This window comes from Callorhinus ursinus, unplaced genomic scaffold (assembly GCF_003265705.2).
Source record: "Callorhinus ursinus isolate GAN/ISIS: 27379988/994484 unplaced genomic scaffold, GSC_fseal_2.0 scaffold26, whole genome shotgun sequence".
Lineage (NCBI taxonomy): Eukaryota > Metazoa > Chordata > Mammalia > Carnivora > Otariidae > Callorhinus > Callorhinus ursinus.
In genome coordinates, this window is record NW_027397088.1 from 10578959 (window position 1) to 10603602 (window position 24644).

At 38.3% G+C, this 24644-nt stretch overlaps 1 protein-coding gene across 1 annotated transcript in view; it reads right to left on the minus strand.

Moving 5' to 3' along the window:
• The window catches only part of LOC112838136 (uncharacterized), a gene marked incomplete at its 5' end in the record, with an annotated part of 234215 nt that overhangs the window by 61521 nt on the left and 148050 nt on the right, over positions 1–24644 (minus strand). The window contains 2 exons of the mRNA XM_073877665.1: positions 9456–9580; positions 21047–21129. Coding sequence (XP_073733766.1) covers positions 9456–9580; positions 21047–21129 — 208 coding nt within the window. The remainder of the gene's footprint in view (positions 1–9455; positions 9581–21046; positions 21130–24644) is intronic.

The following is a 24644-nucleotide window of genomic DNA, read 5'->3' on the forward strand; positions in this document are numbered from 1 at the left end:
TGCAACCAACAGTACCCACCAAACACATAACTCTGCTTTTATACGAAGGGAAGTTAGAAGGGTCAAAAAGCCTTAAAGTACCCTAGTAGATGTCGATGGTAAGTAAATTTTGTTTTACTATTTTACTTAGGTAGATATAGATAAAGAAAAAGGTGATATGGTATTTCTTATCAGTCTAGGAATCTCGTGAACTATGGAGTCCAGGAAATAAGACCATTTATTGAAGCTCTTATAGCTTCTTAAGTATATATTTTTTAAATGAACAGGGAGAAATTCTGTTAGTGAGTAGCCTTTAGCTTTTAAAATGAGTCCCTTGAGCACTAACAACACTAAAAAGCAGACATGAAACTTAAAACCAAAAGAAAACACTATTTATAAAAAATATAACTAAAACCAATCTACAGAAGCAAAAATGGGTACAGACAGAAGAGCGGCCAGAGGGGCAAAGGATGGCTCATTGTCCATGAACAAGGCATAAAGAACTGAAAAGTCTTCTGAGAGGAAGAAGGGAGCATATTCAGCCTAGTGGGCTGCTGGGAACCACCCGTGGACGTGAACATGGTTCTTCTCAGCCTCAGGCCCACATCTGGGAAAGAAGCAGACACAACTATCAACCGAAAGGCAAACTGGATTGGAATCTTCCATAGGTAGTGCTTCATTTTATTGCTAGTAGAGAGACAGTTGCCCAGTACTACATAGAGCCACAGCCCGCACCCCCCCCGTCATTTTCCTATATGCACAGACAGATGAGAACATCATGAACGGGCCCCCATGATTCCGGCCCCTCAGTGGTCATGCTCTGTACAATCCCCTCCTAGAGTGCAGAAGACACCAAGGACTTGCTTCTAGCCAATAGAAAATGACAAAGGTGAAGGGATTTTGCAGAAGTAGTGAGATCTCAAGTAGGTGACTTTGAGTTAATCAAACCCTATTTATCCTGGGAGGTCTTGATTTAATCAGGTAAAAGCCTTAGGGGTTTTCCCTGAGATGAAAGACTCCCCTTGTAGGTTTAGAAGCCCCAACTGTGTGGACCTACAGGCTTCCTATAGGAACCATGGGCAAATGTGGGCCATAAAAAGCCAAGGCTCTCCTCATACGGCCACACGGAAATAAATTCTGCCAACAATCTGAATGAACATGAAGGGAATTCTTCCCCTGTTAAGCTTCCAGATGAAAATGCAGCCCAGCTAACACTTTGAGTACGGCTTCATAAGATACTGGGCAGAGGACCAGCTAAGCTGTGCCCACATTCCTGACCCACAGGAATAATAATAATAATAAAAGAGCATTATTCTAAGCTGTTAAGTTTGTGTAATTTGTAATGCAGCAATAGAAAACTAACACATTATGTCTATTCCTCTGGTATCTCTTTTCTACCCTGAATATCTTATTTTCCCATCGCAGGTATTTTAGTTACTAGCAAAGACTTTGTTTCCCAAAAAATAAACAGGTCATTATTTTAATAGTTTAAATACAGGCTGGAAAGCAGATAGTTGTGAAGGGTAGTAGAGAGAAGGGAACCTCATAACAGCAGCTAACATTTATTGAGCATTTACTATGTTCTCTGAGCATGGAACACTGTTCCATTTTGTTTTGGCCGTTTATTTGTTTTACATACATATTTGAACTCACTAAAATAAAGCAAATACTACTAGCTCTATCTTAACAGACACAGGTGTACCCTGCTATTTGAAAGTTCAAGTTATGCTACTTTACTTTTACTAAAGACCTACGTTAGGTCCTGTTTTCGCAAACCAAAAGAAATCCAAAAAGCATTTTTCACTTTTATGAAAAAAGGCAAAAATTGAAAATAGCATTCAGCATTTGTTTTGCAGCAAGAGTGGTGCCATCAAGCTCTTTCCGCGGGAACTACACTCAGCATCTCAGCATCAAGCCGCCGTAGCTTTGAACTGTGGCTGTGAGCATCTGGGCTTTATCTCAACTTATTTTGTGCATCTATTAGCAAGATGTGTCCTAAGGTATCAGAAAAGCCTAAGAAAGGTAATTTTGGGCATTTAGGAATGCTTAAAAATTAATGGCATATAAATTAATGGCATTTGCGTTTTTGATTTGTGCCATTTCAACTTACAAAAGGTTTCATAGGAACACATGCTTTGGGATAGCAGGGAAAACCTGTAACTATTTTCACAGAAACTGAGGTACAGAAAGTTTGAGAACCTTGCCTAGGTTTACTCAACTAGTAATTTATAAGGCTAATTTTCTTGAGTTTAGGTATTATGGCCCCAGGACCTATAGTCCTAGTCATTGAGATATATTCCTTCTCAATAGGAATAGATGGTCATGCTTTAGCCACACCTCATAAGATAAAGACATCAGTCAATAAGTACCTAATTGTATGTGGATCATTGATAAATTACTATCAGGAATGTACCTCCACAGGGATTTGACTCTGCTGGGTCATTCTAGAACTGACTTAGTTAGCAACCCCCTTCTCCATGGCATTTTATCTTCACCCCACATTCACCCAACTCTTTGGGACATGCCAGTAAACTATAACTTCAAACAGTAAAAGCAGCAAAATGCACAAAGCAAAATCTACATATGAAACGGAGCTAGCCAGGAAGTGTTATAGTAGATGCTATAGAGGAGTGTATGCTAGTATATGCTAGAGGAGTGACCATAGTGGAAAGAGAACAGGAGAGCGATACATACAGACTAGCTAGTTGAGTGCTGATAAATAAACCAACTGAGCTCTCTGGACTTCCCTTATATGATCTAAAATAAGGTGAATAGTATTATCTCACAAGGCTGTTTTGAGCCCCAAATTTTAAAAAATATGGGAATAAGATTAAGGGATTGATAAACTGTAAAATTCTGCAAAAATGGATGCGGTTAGCCTATTGTCAGAGGAGTGAGTGCATAACATTACTTCCAGTGTGTGGCGCAAGATACTCTTGATGGGATAAAAGTTGGAGACCTCCAAGAAAGCATCTGGTAAAAATTTCATATTTAAAATTGACTTGACGAATAAAGAAATAATAATGCAAAATGTTTTATTCTGGTCATAGTACAGATACAGTGTTGAAAATAGATGTTTGGAGTTGGTTCTTTGGGACAACTTTGCCATTTTTTTGACTTGTTAGGTCTCACAGGTATGTTTAAATGGTGAAAAGAACAATTATATCTTGAGGTTACTATAAGTACACTTTCTATTTGCTGAGATTGCATGTGTGTATCCATTTAACCCCTAGAAAGGGGGCATGAAATGCAGGGATCGTGGGTGTATCACAAGAGCCTTTTCCAAAAAGCAACATTTATTTTCAAGTGTTTAGATTGCCGAGACAAGGATTTCTCTCCAACGTACAATTCATCATCCTCCTTACTCACTGTAAAATCAATCTGTTCTGTTTGTATGACATAAACAACAAGTCATTTCTCAGGAATGAGGCAGACCATATGTGAAGGTGTTTTGGAAAAGCACAATAGGGAATACGCCAATCAAAGTAGCATCTGCATTTTATTTCAACGTCAAATCACATGTGTGTTATAAAAAAGGGAAGTGTATCACTTTTATTAAAGAATAACTTTCCTGTTGTGATGTTTATCGTTAACTCATACCTTCCCTAAGCGACAAACTCAGGTCAGTCACATAAACAACTGGCTGAGAACACTCTGTGTGGCCAACCACGTGTGCTTTTTACACACATGGAAGCATCTGCCCACTCCCCACCCCCATGGCAGAAGAAAACTGACATTAATCCATTATATGCATTTTCCCAAGAATTAGCACCTTCTATTCAAAGTACCGATGAGTATCACAGCAGCTTGCAATTGATAAAAACAGGAAACTACAAAACAACTAGCAGAGTTCTAGGGAGAATTTATTTTTTATAATTGGGACTGGATTAAGATTGAAAGGAAGTGGGTTCTAGTCCCATTTCCATTACTTACTAGCTGTATGACTAAGGCAAGTCACTTACCATCTATAGATCTCAGCTTTGTACTTGTATAAACAGACAAGGCTGAACTAAATAATCCCCAAGCCCCCTTCCTGCTCTAAAAGTATGTGATCCTCTAGTCGTTTACCCATCTAGTCATATTTGAATAGTAACAGAAACATTTTTAGATTGTCTTGTTCCTGAATCTTCTTCCCAGTTGGGAGTCAGGTACCTCAGAAAACTATGTTAACTTCTTTCAACCACTGCCTTGAAGCAGTCGTCAGCACTAACTTCCAGAGGAATTTAACACATAATCTGGTTTACTTCTGTGAAGAAGTCACTGTGTCAGGAATAACGCACTGCATTAGGACCCAGGGAATCCGATTCACTCCATAAGCAATGCGATTCTACAGCTCTGTTTACACGGGCAAATAAGTGTTTTTTTATGTAATTAACAGAATGGACATTGTAGACTTTCTCACTGAAATCTTTCCCTCATAGGAAAATAAATTTAAAAAAAGCTCCCAGGGGTACCTAGGTGGCTCAGTCGGTTAAGCACCTGACTCTTTTAAGATTCTTGATGTTGACTCAAGTCATGATCTCTGGGTCTTGAGATCGAACCCCGCCTTGGGCTCCACACTGGGCATGGAGCCTGCTCAAGATTCTTTCTCTCCCTCTCCTTTTGCCTCTCCTTTCCATTCACGCTATCTCGAAATGAAATGAAATGAAATGAAATGAAATGAAATGAAATGAAATGAAATGAAATAATGAAATGAAATGAAAAAAATGAAAAATAAAGCTCCCAGTGGACAATATATTTTTTGAACTGAACAGAAATGCATGTTCTCATGGATGCATATAATTGTATCCCAACACAGTCTCAACTGTACCTGTAATTTCTAACATCATTTCTTTCTTTTTTTAAAAAAGATTTATTTTAAGAGAGAGAGTGCACACTCGTGAGCTCACACACTCAAGCGGGGGGTAGGGGTAGGGGCAAAGGGAGAAGGAGAGAATCTCAAGCAGACCCCCTGCTCAGCGTGGAGCCAGACATTCAGCTCCATCTCATGACCCTGAGATCATGACCTGAGCCAAAACCAAGAGTCAGACGCTTAACCAACTGAGCCACTCAGGAGCCTCGGAAATGCCAATATTCTTATTTTCCTCTTATTTTTCATGTTTTATTGCAACACATATTTATTAAGTGCTTGCAATTTATCAATCATTGTGGCCAGACCAGAAAGAACATGAGAGACTTAATCGTTACCCCTGTGAAATTTATTAAACTTCCAGTCTAATGAAAAAAAGGGACTATGGAATACCTCCTCACGGTGTGCCAAGGAGCACAAAGAAAATGTGCAGGGTGTCAGGGGAGTATATAACAGAGCCAACCACTGCACACCCAAATGAGTGATGCTGGAAATAAATCTTGTACTACAAAAGTATGGAGGGGTACCTTGGATATATCATGTTATCTCAAAATAGAAGCAGAAGACAGTCTTCCCATCACCCCAGCATATATCTGGCTGAGAAAATGTAACAGTTTTATATTTTGGAAGCTTTTTTTTTTTTTAATTGACAGCTACAAACAAGATAAACTTGCATTTGACTAGCTAAAGGTCCTATACTTTTTTTTTTTTTAAAGATTTTATTTATTTATTTGAGAGAGAGAATGAGAGATAGAGAGAGAGCACGAGAGGGAAGAGGGTCAGAGGGAGAAGCAGACTCCCCGCTGAGCAGGGAGCCCGATGCGGGACTCGATCCCGGGACTCCAGGATCATGACCTGAGCCGAAGGCAGTCGCTTAACCAACTGAGCCACCCAGGCGCCCTATACTTTTTTTTTTAATTGGAAGCTGTGATTGACTGAAGCCTGAACAATCTACAAGATTTACCCAAATCAGCATGTTACAATGAGGCACAGGGGAAGGAGAGAAGTGGAGTGAGATCGACCATATAAGAAATAGAGAAAGAAAATGCATACATTCAAACTTGCCGCACTGAAGCAAATACTTCTCATACAATGTCACATATATCTTTGAAGCTGGGTCGTACAGTATTCTGTGTTAAATGCATTTTATGGGGATTTGGAGAGAATTTAGGTAAAGGCTGCCCCAATCAATGATTTACCAGCTCTAATAAAACATCAAGGAAGTTGTTCAGATTGTATCTCAGACCAGTTAAAACTCAAGTTTATAGAAGTCTCAGTAGCCCCCATAGCCTCAATCCTGGTTTAAAAAGAAATATTTATAGTGGTTAATTATCCCGTATTACTTCTTTTTTTTAATGGTGGCAATTTCAAAGAAGGGAGAGATTGAAAGTAAATAAATAGGTATGACAACCAAGGGAGTTGGGAGAGAGAGAGAAGCTGACAGATCACTCAGTTACCCTTTTCTTCACTCATTCAGTAAATATTTACTGATTGCCTATTATGAGCCAGGTATTCTAGAAACAAGGCCTGGAGACCCAGGAGTTACCAGATAAGAGGGGGTTCCTTCCTGCCTACAGCTCCTGTTTAGTGAAAAAAAACATGAATCAGTAAATAAATGAAATAACCATAAAAGATTAATTTAAACTGGGATGAGTACTTTAAAGAAGAACACAAGGTGATGAGAAAGTAAATAATCAGAAGAGGGATGGTAGTCAGGAAAGCCTCTCTGGGGAGGCTTACAGTTTGTGCCTCTAACCATACTATTAAGAATGGAGAGAACATCCCACACATAGGAAGCATCAACTGTGAAGTCCCTGATGTGATAAAGGGCTGGTGTGTTTGAAGACCAGAAAGGAAGACAGATGTGAGAAATGAGAAGTCATGCTAGTGTGACCTTTGGCCTCGATTTTAACCTCTGGAAAAGATATTTGCCTTAAATTTTATTATTATTAATGTTAATAATATTAGTTGCCTTTATGAAAAATCTACATGTTAGATTTTTATACGTGATCTTTCAACTTCTACAAGAACCACAGCATTCAAGTACAGGTATTATTATCTCAGCTTCATACAGGATAAAATAGCTTCCGAGAGGGTAAGTAAATTGTTTAAGGTTACAAGCAGTGGCAAAACTGGAATCCATCCTCAGGTTTACCCATAACACCTATGCCCTTTCGTTTCTATTAATCTGTTTGTTTTATTCAACAAATATTTGCTGAGCCCTATGCTAGGAGCTATGCACACAGAAATAAAGCAAAATGTGGTAGGTTATGCTTCCAAAGATGGCCACATGATTTCTTCCATCCCAACATGCTGTTTTGCAATGCCACCTTTCTCCTCTCACATCAGGAAGTAGAATGTATTCCTCCTCTGCCTGACCCTGTGACTTGTTTCGACCAATAGAATACAGTATAACTTGGCCTTGAGATATCTGCAGTTTCCACCTCCTCTGCTTGGAAAGATGCTACTTGGACCCCAGGCACCATGCTGAGAAGCAGCCCAAACATCAGCAGAGAGAGACCCGTGTGGAAAAGTGAGGACCTCAGATGAGAGCAAGAACCAAGATCCCAGACACATGGTCCCAACGGAAGTATTCAAGCCAGACCCCAGCCATTTGAGCCACCTTGCTGAAGCCTCAGACATGGTGAAGCAGAGACAAGCCTTTCATCATGTGTCTCTGCCTGAATTCTCAACCCACAGAACTGTGAACAAATAAAATGGTTGGTATTTCAAGACATTCAGCCTTCAGAGATTCATCATGCAGCAATTGATAACCAAAACACACAAGGAGCCCCAACCTGATAAAGGAAATAAGCATAAAAATACCTTGTTTATAAAAAGATTTTATTTGTCCATTTGAGAGAGAGAAAGAGAGCATGAGCAAGGGGAGGGGGAGAGGGACAAGTAGACTCCCTGCTGAGCCCAATGCGGGGCTCGATCCCAGGACCCTGAGATCATGACCAGAGCCAAAGTCAGATGCTTAACCAACTGAGCCACCCAGGCACCCCAAGCATAAAAATACCTTTTTTTTTTAAAGATTTTATTTATTTGACAGAGAGAGACACAGTGAGAGAGGGAACACAAGCAGGGGAGTGGGAGAGGGAGAAGCAGACTCCCCGCTGAGCAGGGAGCCCAATGCGGGTCTCGATCCCAGGACCCCGGGATCACGACCTGAGCTGAAGGCAGATGCCTAACAACTGAGCCACCCAGGTGCCCCCCCCAAGCATAAAAGTATCTTAAAAATAATGTGAATGTCATGAGTGAACAACAGAGAAATATCTACGTCAGTGTAGAGCAAGGGTGAAAATTTTTTTTGGTAAAGAGCTAGATAGTAAATATTCTAGACTTTATGGGTCATACTGCTTTTGCTTCAACTGTTCAATTCTGTTATTGTACAGAAAAACAAAGACAATATGTAACCAAACTGCTATACCTCAGTTCCAGCTATACCTTTTTTTTTTTTTTTAACAAAAATAGATGGAGAACAGAATTTTGCCTGGGACCTGTACTTGCCAATCCCTAGTCTAGACTTAGAGCATTTATTGTATATTATTTTTCTTTCTAGAAGAAGTATGAATATTTCTCATCTTCTGGACTCCTTGGCTCCCATTCCTGCATGATGTTTCTGAAGCACAGTCTTGCATCTCTTGATTCAGAGCATGACTCACTAGTTAGCCTGGAGACCACACTTCAGTTTTTTCAGGAAAGCATTGGTGAAAAGTATTTAAACTTTGAAATTTAACTAAAAACCAATAGAACTTATTAAAACTGTGACTGGATAAATGAAATTTGAGCTGATACTATGCTTTCCCAATGGTGGTTCTGGGATGGAAGAGTAAGAGAACATCTTTGGGACTAAGTCACAGGGTAGGTAATTACCCATTGGGGAAACCATTCAGGGCAAGGATCTTGAGGTAGGCAGGGAGGCAGTGGTTTGGAACGGATGACTTTGAATATAGTTCCTTGGTCTCTTCTTCTTTCCTGGGTTACTCCATGTGTCACACTGTCACTTACTGGTGTTCATTCCCCCCACCCTTGACAAATCCCACCATTGCAAAATCCTATAATCATTACCTCTAAGAAGCTCCATTGCTCACTCTTTTACGCATTTTTAAATATTTATTACATGTATGCTTGCAGATACACCTGTATATACATCACCAGGTAAAGAGAGCAATAACTATCATCTGCTTGAATCTTAAGAGAACTAAAGTTGACAGCATATTTCCACCCCAGCCACCCTCCCAATTCCATCTCCAGATGCTGCCGACAGCAAACCATCACCACTTTTCAACTGCATTCCTCTCCCTAAGATTTGGCTCAAACTTTTTATGAGAATTCTTCTCCATTCTCCAAGAAACATGGCCATCAACTTCTCCATGTGTTTATGTAGCACTTTGTGCGTTTTTTTATCTATATCACTATCCCATCACATTGATGTTTTTACGCATCCGTATACTTCATCGGACTATGAGCTTTCCCAAGTCAGTACTTATCATATAGCCTATAATAGACATGCAATCAATATTTGTTGAATAAATGAATAATAAAAGAATAGGACAAATAAAGAGTTTTTTAATTCAATGAATTTAAATTTGAAAAGAGAAAGACAGGGTAAGTTACTCACCAAACTGAAAATCTGTGTTCTTCCAGTTCCTCCAGGTAAGATGCATCCACTGAATAATCCTCAATTTCTGTAGTTCTCCAAGCAGCTAATTTTTTCTTCACCGAGTGATCGATCAGACGTTCTCCCTTATCCATGAAATTAAGCAAATAAAAAAAATAAAGTATTTTAGCAGACATCAGATAGAAAGTTACCTGAGCCATGGTTCTTGCATTGAAATGATTGCTTTGCATTCCACATTCTCTCACTAAATCATCATGTGTCTATTGGCAGAGACCATCATGTTCAATTTCACATTATTTCACATGGAATAACCTCTACAAATGTTTTTGAAATTAAAAGAGAAATAGCCATGTTCATGGTATTTGTATTGTCAGGACTACTGGGTGCAAGTAAATATGCAGCATGAACTCACTTTCAGCAAAAAGGAATTTGAAGGAAAGTTTGAACAATCAGCCTATGGAGAAGGAGGGAAGCAGCTGAGGAATCAAAGGCCACTAGGACTCTTTCTGAAACCTTCTCTGCTCTCTGCTTCAGCAGCCTTGCCACTAATAGCTTCTTAGTCCCATAGCCTGTGACTTTCAACAACATATTTAAACTCAGGACCATACAATGTCTGTGGAGTTAATTTAGTGAACTTCAGAGAATCATGTGACTCATGATGATGGATCTAGTAACCACATTGTCTTATTGAAGAAACTGATCCCTATCATTCAACCAATGATTCTTAAGAGCCCCATGATGGTGAGAAGTAAGGAGAGGGAGCAGCTAACTTATCTGGGCTCTTCCTTCCTTATTCCCCAAAATAGTTCAACTTCCATCTGTTTATATATTGGGGACTTTTGTAAGATTTTATTGCAAAATGCTGCCGCCAATAAAAATTCATTTGAAAACCACTGGTCTACAGAAAAAGGAAAGTAGACATGACTTGCATTTAGAAGAGTTATATTAAAACCTTTCCCTTTTTTTTTTCTTTAGACTCTTCTCAGACGTATTTAAGTATCATTTGTAAGAGGTCAGTTACCTGACATTCCTTGATATCAGTTCATACAAGTTTTAGCACAACTTCAGAGTCAAAATATTTTGTAACTGCAAAATGTTGCTTTGAATTCAGAGGTTGCAGCAACCAGGAGAAACAGAATGAAACTTAAATGAAAAAGATCTGTCATCAAATCTCTAGTGAACTCAACAAGGCTACTTCTTTTTTTTTAAAGATTTTATTTATTTATTTATTTATTTATTTATTTATTTATTTGCGAGAGAGAGAGAGAGAGAGAGAGAGAGCGCGCATGCGCGAACTGGGGAGGAGCAGAGGGAGAGGGACAAGGACAAGCAGGTTCTGCACTGAGCATAGAGCCTGATGCGGGGCTCCATCCCACAATCCCAAGATCATGACCTGAGCCAAAACCAAGATTCGGATGCTTAATCAACTGAGCCACCCAGGTGCCCCAAGGCTACTTCTTTTAATATGAAATTGACTGATTTGATTACCTTAAGAACAAAATCTAGTTATGGTAGCCATCAATTTAAAGTACTGTTTATTCTTGTCAGGCCACAATCACCAGGGCACTGCGGAGGCAGCAGACTGAAACACAACCCAGGTCCTCCTGTGAAAAAAGGCCTACTTGCTTAGCATGGAGCTTCAGCTTGAGGGATAAGCTTCAGGTTTCCCACACATAGAAGCTAAGGAGTCACTCTCAGGGAAAATAAGCATGGTTTCACCATCCTTGCCCACCTGCTTGGCCTCACCACAGCTTGATAAATTCCCAAAACAGAGTTCTACACTTGTCTGGGGCCCTGATGTTTTGCAACTGTTGTCCAGGGCACACCTCCAGATATCCGGGTCTTGAGGCCAGCGAAGATTATGACTGTAGCTCCACAACACTGTATATACTTACATACTTTAAAAGCTGCTGCCTGAGGGTCTGACTTCCAATCAGCCTGAAAAGAAGTACTAAATGAGATCATTTCCCTTGGATCACTTACAGGTCCTGGCATACCCTCAACAATAGGGGCATATCAAAATAAATCAGGGGGGCGCCTGGGTGGCTCAGTCGTTAAGCGTCTGCCTTCGGCTCAGGTCATGATCCCAGGGTCCTGGGATCGAGCCCTGCGTCAGGCTCCCTGCTCCATGGGAGGCCTGCTTCTCCCTCTTCCACTCCCCCTGCTTGTTTTCCCTCTCTTGCTATCTCTCTCTCTGTCAAATAAATAAATAAAAATCTTTTAAAAAAATAAATAAATCAGGGAATTTAGATAATCACAAAGGTTCTAGAGACAACCAAGAGCTAAGACAAGGTTGAATGAGAAAGATCATCACCTACACAAGGCCACTCCTTCAAGAGTGAGAGAGGTAGCTGTTTTACCCAATACATAGAGACAAACACAGAGAGTCAAGCAGAAAAAAAAAATAGAGAAATGTGTTCCAAACAAAAGAACAAGACAAAAACCACAGTAAAAGACCTTAATGGCACAGACATAAATAATCCAGCTGATAAAGAATTCAAAGGAATAATCATAAAAATGCTCACTGAACTCTGGAGAAGAATGGATGAACACAGTGAGAACTTCAACAATGACAGAAAACAGGAAAGTACCAAGCAAAACTCACAGAGACAAAAAATATTGAACTGAAGTGAAAAATACACTAGAGGGATTAAACAAAACTGGATGAAGTAGAAGAATGAGTCAGCGAGCTGGAAGAGAAAGCAATGGAACTCACCCAGATGGAGCAGCAAAAAGAAAAATAGAATTTTTAAAAATGGGTATAATTAAGGAACCTCTGGGACGACATCAAACAGAATGATATTCACAACATAGGGGTCCCAGAAGGGGAAGAGAGAAAGAAAGGGGCAGAAAACTTATGTAAAGAAATAATGGCTGAAAACCTCCCTAAGCTAGGAAAGGAAACAGACATCCAGATTCAGGAGTCCCCAAATTTCCAAATACAATGAACCCAAAGAGAGCCACACCAAGACGCATTATAATTAAAATGCCAAAAGATAAAAGATAAAGAGAGAATCTTAAAAGCAGCAAGAGGAAAAGAAATTGTTATTTACAAGGGCAACTCCATAAGGCTATCAAGATATTTCTCAGTAAAAACTTTGCAAGCTAGAAGGGAGGCCATGACTTCAAAGTGCTCAAGGGAAAAAACTTCCAACCAAGAACACTTTACCTCGTAAGATTATCATTCAATTTTGAAGAAGAGATAGTTTTTCAGATAAGCAAAAGCTAAAGTACTTTATCACTACTAAACTGGCCTTGTGAGAAGTATTAAAGGGTCTTCTTCAAATTGAAAAGAAATGGCACTAATTAACAACAAGAAAATATATGGAAGTAAAAATATCACTGGAAAAGGTAAATATATGATAAAGCTAGGAGCTTAATCACTTATAAAACTACTAAGAAGATTAAAAGAGAGAAGGAGTAAAATTAACTAAAACTACAATAACTGATTAAGAAATATGTAAAATAAAAATATATTAAAAGTGACAACAAAAACATAAAATGTTGGGAGAGGCAGTAAAAATATAGAGTTTGGGAATGTGTTCAAATTTAAGTTGCTATCAACAAAATAAACTGTTATATATTTAGTGTGATATATGTAAATCTCATGGTAACAACAAAGTGAAATCTTACAATAAATACACAAGAGAAAATGAAAAAGGACTTTAAACCTAACACTAAAGAAAGTTATCAAATGACAAGGGAAGTGAGAAAGAGAAGAAAGGAACAAAGAAGAACTACAAGCATAGCCAGAAAATAATGAACAAAATGGTAGTAATACATACCTATCAATAATTATTTTAAATGTAAATGGACTAACTTCTCCAATCAAAAGACAGAATGGCTGAATACATCAAAAGAGAGAGAGAGACACTTCTACATACTGTCTGTACAGTATAAACTATGACATTGGTGAAAGAAATTGAAAATGACACAAATAAATGGAAAGATAGTCCATGCTCCTGGATTGGAAGAACTAATATTGTTAAAATGTCCATACTATCCAAAGCGATTTATAGATTCACTGCAACCCTTATTAAAATTCTGATGACATTTTTCACACAACTAGAACAAATAATTCTAAAATTTGTATGTAACCACAAAAGACCCTGGACAGCTAAAACAATTTTGAGAAAAAAGAACAAAGCCAGAGGTATTATGCTCCCTGATTTCAAACCATACTACAAACGTATAATAATTAAAACAGTATGGTATTGCCATAACAACAGATAGGTCTATATAGGTCAATAGAACAAAATAGCCCAGATATAAACTCACACATATATGGCCAGTTAAATTACCACAAAGGAGACAAGAATATACAATGAGGAAAGAATGATCTCTTTAATAAATGGTATGAAAACTGAATAGCTACATGCAGAAGATTGAAACGGGACCATTTTCCTACACAATGCAAAAATTAACTCAAAATGGACTAAAGACTTGAATGTGAGATCTGAAACCATAAAACTAGAAAAAACATAAGTGATAAGGCCTCAACAGTGCTCTTAGAAATGTTTTGTTTTGTTTTTTTCTTTTTTGGATCTGACTCCAAAGGCAAGGGAAACAGAAGCAAAAGTAAACAAATGATACTACATCAACCTAAAAATGTTTCTTCACAGAGAAGGAAACAACCAACAAAATGAAAAAGCAACCTACTAAATGGGAAAAGATATTTATAAATTATATATCTGATAAGGGTTTGATATCCAAAGTATAAAAGGAATCTATATAACTCAATAACAACAGCACAAATTCAATTAAAAGATGGGCAGCAGATCTGAATAGACAATTTTCCAAAGAAGACATACAGATGGGCAACAGACACATGAAAAGATGCTCGAAATCATTCATCATCAGGGAAATGCATCACAAAGAGATTTACCACAGACCTGTCAGAATGACAGGTCTTCTCAAAAAAACAACAAGAAACAACAAGTGTTGGCAGGATGTGAAGAAAGAAAAACTCTCATGCACTATTGGTGGGAATGTAAACTGTTGGAGTCACTACAGAAAACGATATAAAGCTTCCTCAAAAAATTAAAAATAAAGCTATATGGGGCACCTGGGTGGCTCTGTCAATTAACTGTCTGATTCTTGTTTTTGACTCGGGTCATGATCTCAGGGTTGTGAGACTAAGCCCCATGTCTGGCTCCATGCTGGGTGTGGAGCCTGCTTAAGAGTTTCTCTCTCTCCCTCTCCCTCTGCCCCGGCCCCCCACCTCTCTCTCGCTCTCTCTTTCTCTCTACTTCTCTATAAATAAATAAATAGATAAACAAATAAAGAAATAAATAAAAATAGAGGTATCATATAATCCAGCAATTCCACTACTGGAAGTGTATCTGGAGAAAACAAAAACACTAATTTGGGGAAAAGATATGTGCACCCCTATGTTCATTGCAGCATTATTTATAATAGCAAAGATATGGAAACAACTTAAGTGCCCATCAATGGATGAATGAATAAAGAAAATGTGGTATATATATATAATGGAATATTACTCAGCCATAAAAAAGAATGAAATCATTGCCACTTGCAACAACATAGATGGACCTTGATGGTATTATGCTTAGTGAAAAAAGTCAGAAAGAAAAAGACAAATACTGCATTGATTTCACTTATAGTTTGAATCAAAAAAAAAACCAAACAAAATAAAACAAAACCCAGACTCATAGATACACAGAACAGATGGTTGGTTGCCAGTGTGGGGGTGGTAGTAAGTGAAAGATGAAGGGACTAAAAAGTATAAACTTTCAGGTATAAAATAAGTAAGTCATTGGGATGTCATGTACAGCATGGGAAATATAGTTAATCATGTTGTATCAACTTTGTATGGTGACAGATAGTGACTAGATTTCTTGTCATGATCATTTTGCAATGTATGCAAATGTCAAATCACTCTGTTATACACCTGAAACTAATTTTAATATGCCTTGTCAATTATACCTCAATAATTTTTTTATAAAAAGAGAAACCTATCCCCCTAAATAAATAAATAAATAAATAAATAAATAAATGTGGTCTTCCTTATCTTTCTTAGCCTCTGTAACTTCTGTGTCAATAATTGTATTTTTAATAAGATTATTTACTGTTAGTTTTTTTATTACTCTTGCTTGATTAAGTAAAAGAATGACAAAATGCTTTAAAAAAATATGAGAGTTTTCAATTGTCCCAATTAAATGCAATTGATTTGCATACCTTACTAGACTGCTTAAAACATATTTTGTAACATTTACATTTGAGATTTAAAGGAATGTCATTATGAATTGCTTAGACACTTTATTCAATTTCCCTTGATAGAAAGTTGAAAGCACCACTAAGAATCATACCATAGATTTGGTTTACCCACCAAAGTTCCTGTTTGGTGAAGTATAGGTGTCTCATGATAGAATGCATTAAATTGCTTTCTATTTGGTTAAGCTATGAATATATATCCTGATTGTTCAACTAAATTCATGGTGGAAGTGGGAGGTAGTATATTTCTCTCTGTCTTTCACAGTGTCTAACATGGAAATAGCCACACAGTTGACATTCAAGAAATACCTAGTAGAGGTCATTTCATTAAGTACTTCTGTTACAATAACAACGAGCTTTATCTCCAGTTGCTAAATCACAAAGAAAAACACCATGAATTCTACAAATAACAAATATTTTTTGAACCTTTGGGTTTCCTTCAAAGAATATCTAAGTTAATGTGATAAAAATCTCTTTAAATACGTGTTTTAGAGACGGAAAGTCATGGAAATTAGTTTATGTCCAAAGGAATGAGCCCCAAAAGGAAGGAAAAGCACAAAGAAATAAGAGATTTAAATCCAAAAAGGAGGTAAGTATGGGCAGGGAAATTCCCAAGTAAGAACCAGGGTGTGGGAGCCTACTCACAGAGAGGAATTGAAACAAGCCTCCAACCACAGATTTGTATCTTGAATCTATACCTGAGAAATAATGCTTTAATTAGGATATCATCAACATTAGAAAAAGAAAATAGATCCCGTCTATACCCTGAAGCCAAAGAACATCATCACTAAAAAGAAATTATTCCAAAAGCAATGTCTTTAGAAATATGAATATCTATACTTTAAGAATTGGTGGTGCAAAATTTGTTCTGGAACATCACATTTCATATATTTTGTGTATGGCTACTCATCCCCTAATCCATCACAGAAATCAACAGCAAATACTGAAATATAAATTGCTGAAATTCAGAATATGATTTTCAAGTTTGAGAACTAAAAATTTGGTTTGTGGGAGTTGCCATTCAAATGTAACAGTGTTTATGGGGCACCTGGATGGCTCACTAGGCTGTCTGCCTTTGGCTCAGGTCATGATCTTAGGATTCTGGGACCAAGCCCGCGCCTGGCTCCCTGCTCAGTGTGGAGTCTGCTTCTCCCTCTCCCTCTGCTCCTCCCCCCAGCTCATGCTTTCTCTCTCTCTCTCTCCCTCTCTCAAATAAATAAATCAAATCTTTAAAAAATGCAACATTGTTTAGAAAGCAATGAATGAGCATTCTTTCAAACACAACACAAAATGACAGCCAAGAGTGTTCTAAAGAATTTTTAAAAATTAGAGTGCATGGTGTTGTAGTGAAACAGGTCGACAAGTGATGGTCAGAAGACACACATTCAAATCTTCTCACTTTTTTGGAAACTTAGATTATTTAAAGTTCATGAGCTTAAGTTTTTTAACCTGAAAAATGGAGATAGTATTTGTGCTACATAGATCACAGGATTCTTGTGGAGACAAGAATCTGTGGAGATAATAACTATAAAATTCTTCAGGGTATGGGGTGGAGAGCACTTAAAATACTTTAGAATATTAAGGATATAAGCAATATCTGGCACAATGCACTACAGAGCCCAGGCAATCAATGGAACACTTCACATCCTTTCTTTTGCTTTTATTTCAGCATTACGATGAAGCAGTTAAGTAGAAAATATTATAGGAAGATTTATATTAAATCTCAAAGTTGTCCAACTCTTGACATGATAAGCTCATTAAATTGCATTATAGGATAGGAAGCAAAGCCCAGGGTCCCTATCTCCGTGTTCAGAGGTTTTGCTCCTTCCCCAGAATTCCTTTCATGGCCCAATCAGCTAGTGGAGAAGGGTGTCTATGACAGGACGGATGAGAAGGTAAGTCTTTGGGTGGAGAAAGGAGCTTGAAGTTCACAGGCCAGGGATACCAGTGCATTGGAAACCATTAGCACAACGAAGCTCCACTTAGTGGCAGCATTTTTCCCCAAACTCCTTACCGGGTCTTTGTGCGTGGCTCTGAGGAGCACTGTTCATCTGCCCATCTGGCCAGATGAAGAGCAAGGGGATTGTTTCATCAAAGGAGAGAGCCTTAGAAAAAGGAAATAGTGAATAAAAGGCTGAATCCTGAGGATTACAAATGTGTTTGAACTGCCCTGGGGAGATCAGAAGGGAGCAGTGGTGGACGCTTTAATGCTTGCCCCACGAAGTACACCATTTTTTTAAAAAGGCAGTGGAGGAAGGTTTGGGGTGGAGGCACTCTTCTAAGAGGCTTGTGTTCATAAGATCACAGAACTATAAGTCAGAGATAACAACAACAAACACCAGGTGCATCTGAAATATCAAAGCAAACAAACATGACATCACGTTCAATCCCATCTATGCTGTTATTAGCATCCAAAAAAAAAAAAAAAATCATAGCTCCAAATTCAACCACCCTAAATCCTGAGGCCATCCAGCAAGAATACTCTTTCCTCTTTCTTGAATTCATATATGATATGTGTACCAGAGAATTTGTCAAGATAGGCTTTCCATTAGCAATGCCCAGGAAGAAATAAGGTATCCCCGGCTGCCTAGAATTTACCTAGAGAGACCTCTAAATTGAGTAACAACCCCCACCACCACCACCACCACCAGGTTTCTCTTTCTGCCCTCTGGAGGAGAGCTAGCATTTCTGGCCTCTTGGAACCACAAATTTCGAATGTTCTCTGGTCATGTGTTATTTGGAAAACTGATGCACGCCTTGTGAAGTTGTAGGTTAACCTCATTTGCCCACAGCCACCCTGGAAATTGCCTAGGTTAGCTCTCTCTTATCAATGGAATATCCAGATTAATTTCCAGTAAGCATGCGAAGATGAGGGAAAAAGGACAACTCTTAAGTTGGAGTCAAGAGTCTTAGATTGAGGTTTAGTAGGTGGTATAACTGCTCTGGTCCACAGCATTCAGTCACTTGATTCTGGGTGATGGGTGTGTGCTGTCTCTCTTTTCACACCACTGACTTAACTGAGACACATTCCTGACAAGAACAAGTTTCTTCCTGAAGGTATTCAGTTAAGACACCTTCCCAAAGTGGCTAACCCACAGGGAAGAGCAAAATATTCCAAGCAATTGACTCACAATTTTTGAAATATAATATTAAAAACAAGGTGAAAAAGCGGGACGCCTGGGTGGCTTAGTCCTTAGCCGTCTGCGTTCAGCTCAGGTCATGATCCCAGGGTCCTGGGATCGAGCCCCGCATTGGCCTCCCTGCTCAGTGGGAAGCCTGCTTCTCCCTCTCCCACTCCCCCTGCTTGTGTTCCCTCTGTCGCTGTCTCTCTCTCTCTCTCTCTCTCTCTCTCTGTCAAATAAATAAATAAAAATCTTAAAAAAAAATAAAGTGAAAAAGAATTCCTTAATTGAACATGTCAACCCAGAAAATATAGGGAAGAATTTTAGCTCTTCTGGATGATTGTATTCTTTCTCACCTTACCTGTTTAAGCCCTTTTTCTAATTCCAAAGTTTAAATTCAACAATTAGTATGAAAATTCACAAAGGTACTTAGAAGACTAATATTAGATCCACAATATCCTGGGAGTCTCATGTGTATACCCTTTCTTCAGTGTCCCAAAGAGTATACATAAAAGTACGTAATACATGGGATGCCTGGGTGGCCCAGTCAGTTAAACCTCTGACTCTTAATTTCGGCTCAGGTCATGATCTCAGGGTCGTGAGATCGAGCCCCACATTGGGATCCATGCTCAGTGGGAATCTGCTTGAGGATTCTCTCCCTCTTCCTCTGCCCCTCCCCCTGCTCATACTCTTTCCCTCTCTCTAAAATAAATAAATAAATACATCTTTTTTTAAAAAAATACATAATAGTACTTAATATGTAATATGTAAAAGGACATGAGCTTTTTCCCTTTCCCTTCCTAGCAAGTTGTTCTTTGTTTCCTTATCCTGGCCCTTAAATTAAGGTATACGACCCAGGAAGCAGGACACAATGTATATCTAGCTAAAAGGAGAAAATAATTCGCAACTATTTTGAAGTATTATTTCACGATGAATACAAATATGGAGTCCAGAAACAGTCTGGATGCAAAGCCCAGCTACGCACTTATTAGCAACATTATCTTGGCTAACTCATTCCATCTCCCACGCCTTATTTGTGTCCCCTGTAAAATAGGGAAAATGATGATAATGGTAGTATCTGTCCCATTAGTTGACTATGAGAATGAGATGAGTTATTTGATGCAGAGGACTGAGAACATTTCCTGGAACCTAGTCATATCCAAGCACTCAGTAAATACTGAGTTCAAGTGTCATCGGCACAAATTTCACTAAAGTTTTGATTCCTAAGTTTCCTTTTTTAATACGAACTGTGATAGAAACATAGCAATTTTGAATGCTGTAGTGGTCATCTAGACATTAAAAACTTAGTCATTTATTTGATTAGATGGTGGCCCCCTATTTAGAGATGAAAACAAGACTGACTTTAAAGTCTCTCTTGAGTGTAAGGCAAAATGTTGGTTCTAGGGGTGCCTGGGTGGCTCAGTCAGTTAAGTGCCTGCCTTTGGCTTAGGTCACAGTCCCAGGGTCCTGAGATCGAGCCCCATGGTAGGCTCCCTGCTCAGCAGGGAGTCTGCTTCTCTCTCTGCCCTCCCTCACCCCTTCTTGTGCTATTGCTCCCGCTCTCTCTCTCACAGATAAATAAAAAAAAAAAATCTTAAAAAAAAGTTAGTTCTATATACCTATATTTATTTAGTCAGGAAAGTGGAAAATTAATGATTCAAGTAATTTGTATGGGAAAAAGCAGGGACTGGAGGACAATCCTTTTGCTTCAACTTTCTCGCTAGGCCAAATTTTCTGAATACTTAAAACCCAAAGTCACTTGATCTGCGTAGATATGGATTTTGAAAATGGCTGAATATCTAAAAACTGGGTCCAGTAATGCCAGTAAAATTAACTTAGCCAACATTTGAAAAGCCAGGATATGTAATTTATATAAATTTATCAAGACAGTTTCTGGACAGCCTTCATGGCAGCCGTGATCATGCCAAATACAGCACAGTACAATCAGCACATTTTCTAATCACCCTGCCCAAGGTGGAAAGAGTCTTGTAGACTGATTAATTTAACTAAAGTCTTCAACAGCTTAAAGAAGTCTGATTCGGATGTAATAAAAATTTATTGGCATTACTGATTTCACAAACGTCAGCTGCTTTAGCATGTCCCACACTTCAAAACCTGCTTTGAAGACCAAATTACTTTCTACCTGTAAATATATTTTAAGAAATCATAGTTAATAATCAGGGGCTACTGTTTTCATGGTCTTTCCAAAGCCAACGTCTACAGCTTTCATCTTACCTTCTTGTGTAATTCGTGGTCTTCTTTTAAGAGATTGAGATCACAGTCCATAGGGCAGGGACCAATTTTATTAGAAATGCTTCCTAGGGTTAAAAACAAAAGGTGGAAAAAATATATTACAGATTTTCACTTCAGAGGATATGTAAGCTTATACTACTGTAATCTAAGCGTTTATATAAAGCCTGACAAATGGGGGTAAAATAAAGAATTGTAAGAAGGAGACTTTAAGGTGTTCTATCCTCCACAATTTTAATTCAGTCAATGCATGAACTTCAAGTAGAACTCTACCAATGGCCACGCCACATGGATGCAATTTACAAGCAGCAGCTGTGTCTGATCTGCTTTCCTACCCACATCTGGGTAGGATTCTCTATTATCAACTATTTTTCTGGGATCGAGTTTTCAAAGAAACTCCTCTGCATCTCATACCAATGTTTCAATACCTTGAAACTAGAAGATTCTGTTCTCTGTCTGTGCCCAGTATTTTCCACCTGAGCTATCTTTTCCATATCGTCCATGATTTATTTTATATCAGTCTCAGCACTATTGATATTTTGGATTGGATAATTCTTTGTTATGGGGGCTGCCGTGTTTTGTAAAATGTTTAGCAGCATTTCTGGCCTCTACCCACTAGATGCCAGCAATAGCTTCCACCTCTCCACCCCTCTCCACATTTTTGACAAGCAAAAATGTCTCCAGGCATTGTCAAATGTCCCCTGGGGGACTAGACATCCGCAGTTGAGAACCACTGCTCTAGATCAAAAACTCTTTACAAAAACAAAAAAAATCTCTTTGCAGACAATATGTCTTGTTCATCTTGTTTCTTCTGCAGTGTCTAACACGGGGCGTAAAATAGTGTACCTTCAATACTGTTTTTGTTTTTTATTTTTCGTTTTTTGTTTTGTTTGTTTGTTTTGTGAGAGAGAGCTAGAGAGCACAAGCAAGGGGAGGGGCAGAGGGAGAGGGAGAAGCAAGCTCCCCACTGAGCAGGACCCTGGGACCACGACCTCAGCCAAGGGCAGATTCTTAACTGACTGAGCCACTCAACGCCCCAGTACTGTTTCTTAAATTATAACTTAATCAGTTAATCAATCTCATAAGGTTGACCCAATATCTTTTTTTTTTTTTAAGTATACATGTATCATATACCATAAGCAGCCAAAGTCTTGCTGCTGGTCCTCTTTTCCCACTCCGTCGTCCACGGATTAAATATGATCATCCCCTAGCCCTTTGGAATTGCTCTTGTGGACATTTTTTTAAATGAGATTTCCATAGTGTAAAAGTTTTAGGACATGGTCTCCATGTCTGCATGCTTTTAGAAAACTTTTTCTCCCTAGAGATCACCCAGCCACCCTCTTCTCCCTAGTCAGGGTCTATGTGGCTCATGCATTTTGAGCAGCGACAGTTTCATTGTATTTTCTGACTCTGCTCCCAGTCCACGGTGCCAAACTGAAGGCAGATACCAACAAATGTCCTTCTTCAGGGAGAGTCCGATGGGTCAGGTGCCCCTTGTGTGAGAAGCCCGGCACTTTAATCTATTGAGATGAGAGTCCTGTAGACTGTTAAAAGCGCTTCCTCGCGTCTAAAACAGAATTCACTGATAGTGAGGTTGATATGGTCAAAATCAAGATAAGAAAGAGAGAAGGGAAGGCAGTGGAATTACATTTTAAATATGCCTCCTTTTAAAAGACTTAAAATTTAAATTCTCAGTGCATAACTGGTGGCTGGAATAACAAATATGAAATAATAATAGAATGAATTTTTAGTGTTTTAGCAAACTTTGTATGTATTATATTGTTTACTACACACACACACACACTCACACAAAAGAAACTGTTAAAAGAGCTATCATTACCTCATTTGACAGACTTGGAAACTGGGACTCGGAAAGATCAAAGAACTTGCACAAATTAGACAGCTAACCAGTAAAAAATCTGAAATTTAGGCCCAGTTCTATTTGACCTCAAAGCCCATGCACTTAATCCTTCTTTTACATCTTATGTAAGAACCATACCCCATTTTCTACTTATACATACTTTTTAAACATTGAGCAATATATTCATTTTTTATTGCTGCTGGAACACATTTCCACCAACTCAGCGACTTAATATTCATTTAAGTATTTTGCAGGTCAGAAGTCTAGGCAAACGTGACCCAGCTGGTTCTTCTTTTTCAAGTCTTACCAGGCCCAAGTCAATGTATCAGTCAGGGCTGCAATTCTCATCTGGGTCCTGGGATCCTCTTCCAGGCTTGCTGGTTGTTGGCAGAATTCATTTCCTTCTCACGCTTTCCTTGCGGTCTCCTTCAAGCCAACGACCACAAGATGCATCCTGATGCTTTGAATCTCTCCAACTTTTCCTTCTGCCTTCTCTTCTGCTTACCAGCCTGAGAAAGTTCTATCCTTTAAAGGTTCGTGTGATTAGATTAGGTGCACCCAGAATAGCTCTCTCGTGGTGTGTACAGTTTCTGGGGATGGGTGCTTGGACTTCTTTGGGAAACCATGTTAGAAATCCCGCCTACCGGGAACAATCTCTGACATAATGGAATTTATATTGCTTTATCTTAAAACATAGTAATGCCATGTGTGTCCAGGTAATAAAGTCCCAACCAAAGAGATAGTCTTCTAAAAGTCCTTAACATTTTCTTTGTTCTTATGTAAAATGTTCTCTGGTCTAAAACCTACCTTCTTATTTATAAAAATGTATATAGTAAATACATATATATTAGATAACTGTTAATGTACACTTCATCTAATTATATACCTTATGTAACAATTATATATTATATACCTATGTACTTAATATAATTCTTATCAAATTATGATCATACTGTATATGTAGTTCTCATCCTTTTTTACACTTATATTGTCTCATTATTGAATATTCCTCAAAGTCTGATTTTTAATCACTGCGCCATAGTATATCATTTGTTTTTACTTAACCAGCCCCCTTTGGTTGGATATTTACATCATATTGAAAAATTTCACAAAAAAATCTTAGTATTTATCTGTGCTTATTTTCACAAATGAGTATCTAAGATCAAGAATATTAAATCAAACACTTAAGATTCACACAAAGAACTATCAAAATTCAATTTGCAGTCAGCAATGTATGAGAGTATCCAGTTTACCCACATTCTTGCCAAAACTGACTGTCACTGTATTTTTCAGTTTGGCCTCCTTGGTAAACAAAATTATAACATTTCATAGTTATTTTATTTTTTTTATTTTTTTTTTTTAAAGATTTTATTTATTTATTTGAGAGAGAGAGAATGAGAGAAAGCACGAGAGAGAAGAGGGTCAGAGGGAGAAGCAGACTCCCTGTCGAGCAGGGAGCCCGATGTGGGACTCGATCCTGGGATTCCAGGATCATGACCCGAGCCGAAGGCAGTCGCTTAACCAACTGAGCCACCCAGGTGCCCTTCATAGTTATTTTAATTTGCAATCCTGTAACTCTAAATATCTGAACACTTTTATGTTTGTTGAGCACATATGCTTTTTATGTTGTAAGTTGCCATTTCCTCAATTTTTTTCAGTTGGAATATTTAACATTTTCTTTAAGATTTTTTATCTTTCCATATTAAAGAAGTTAACTGTTTG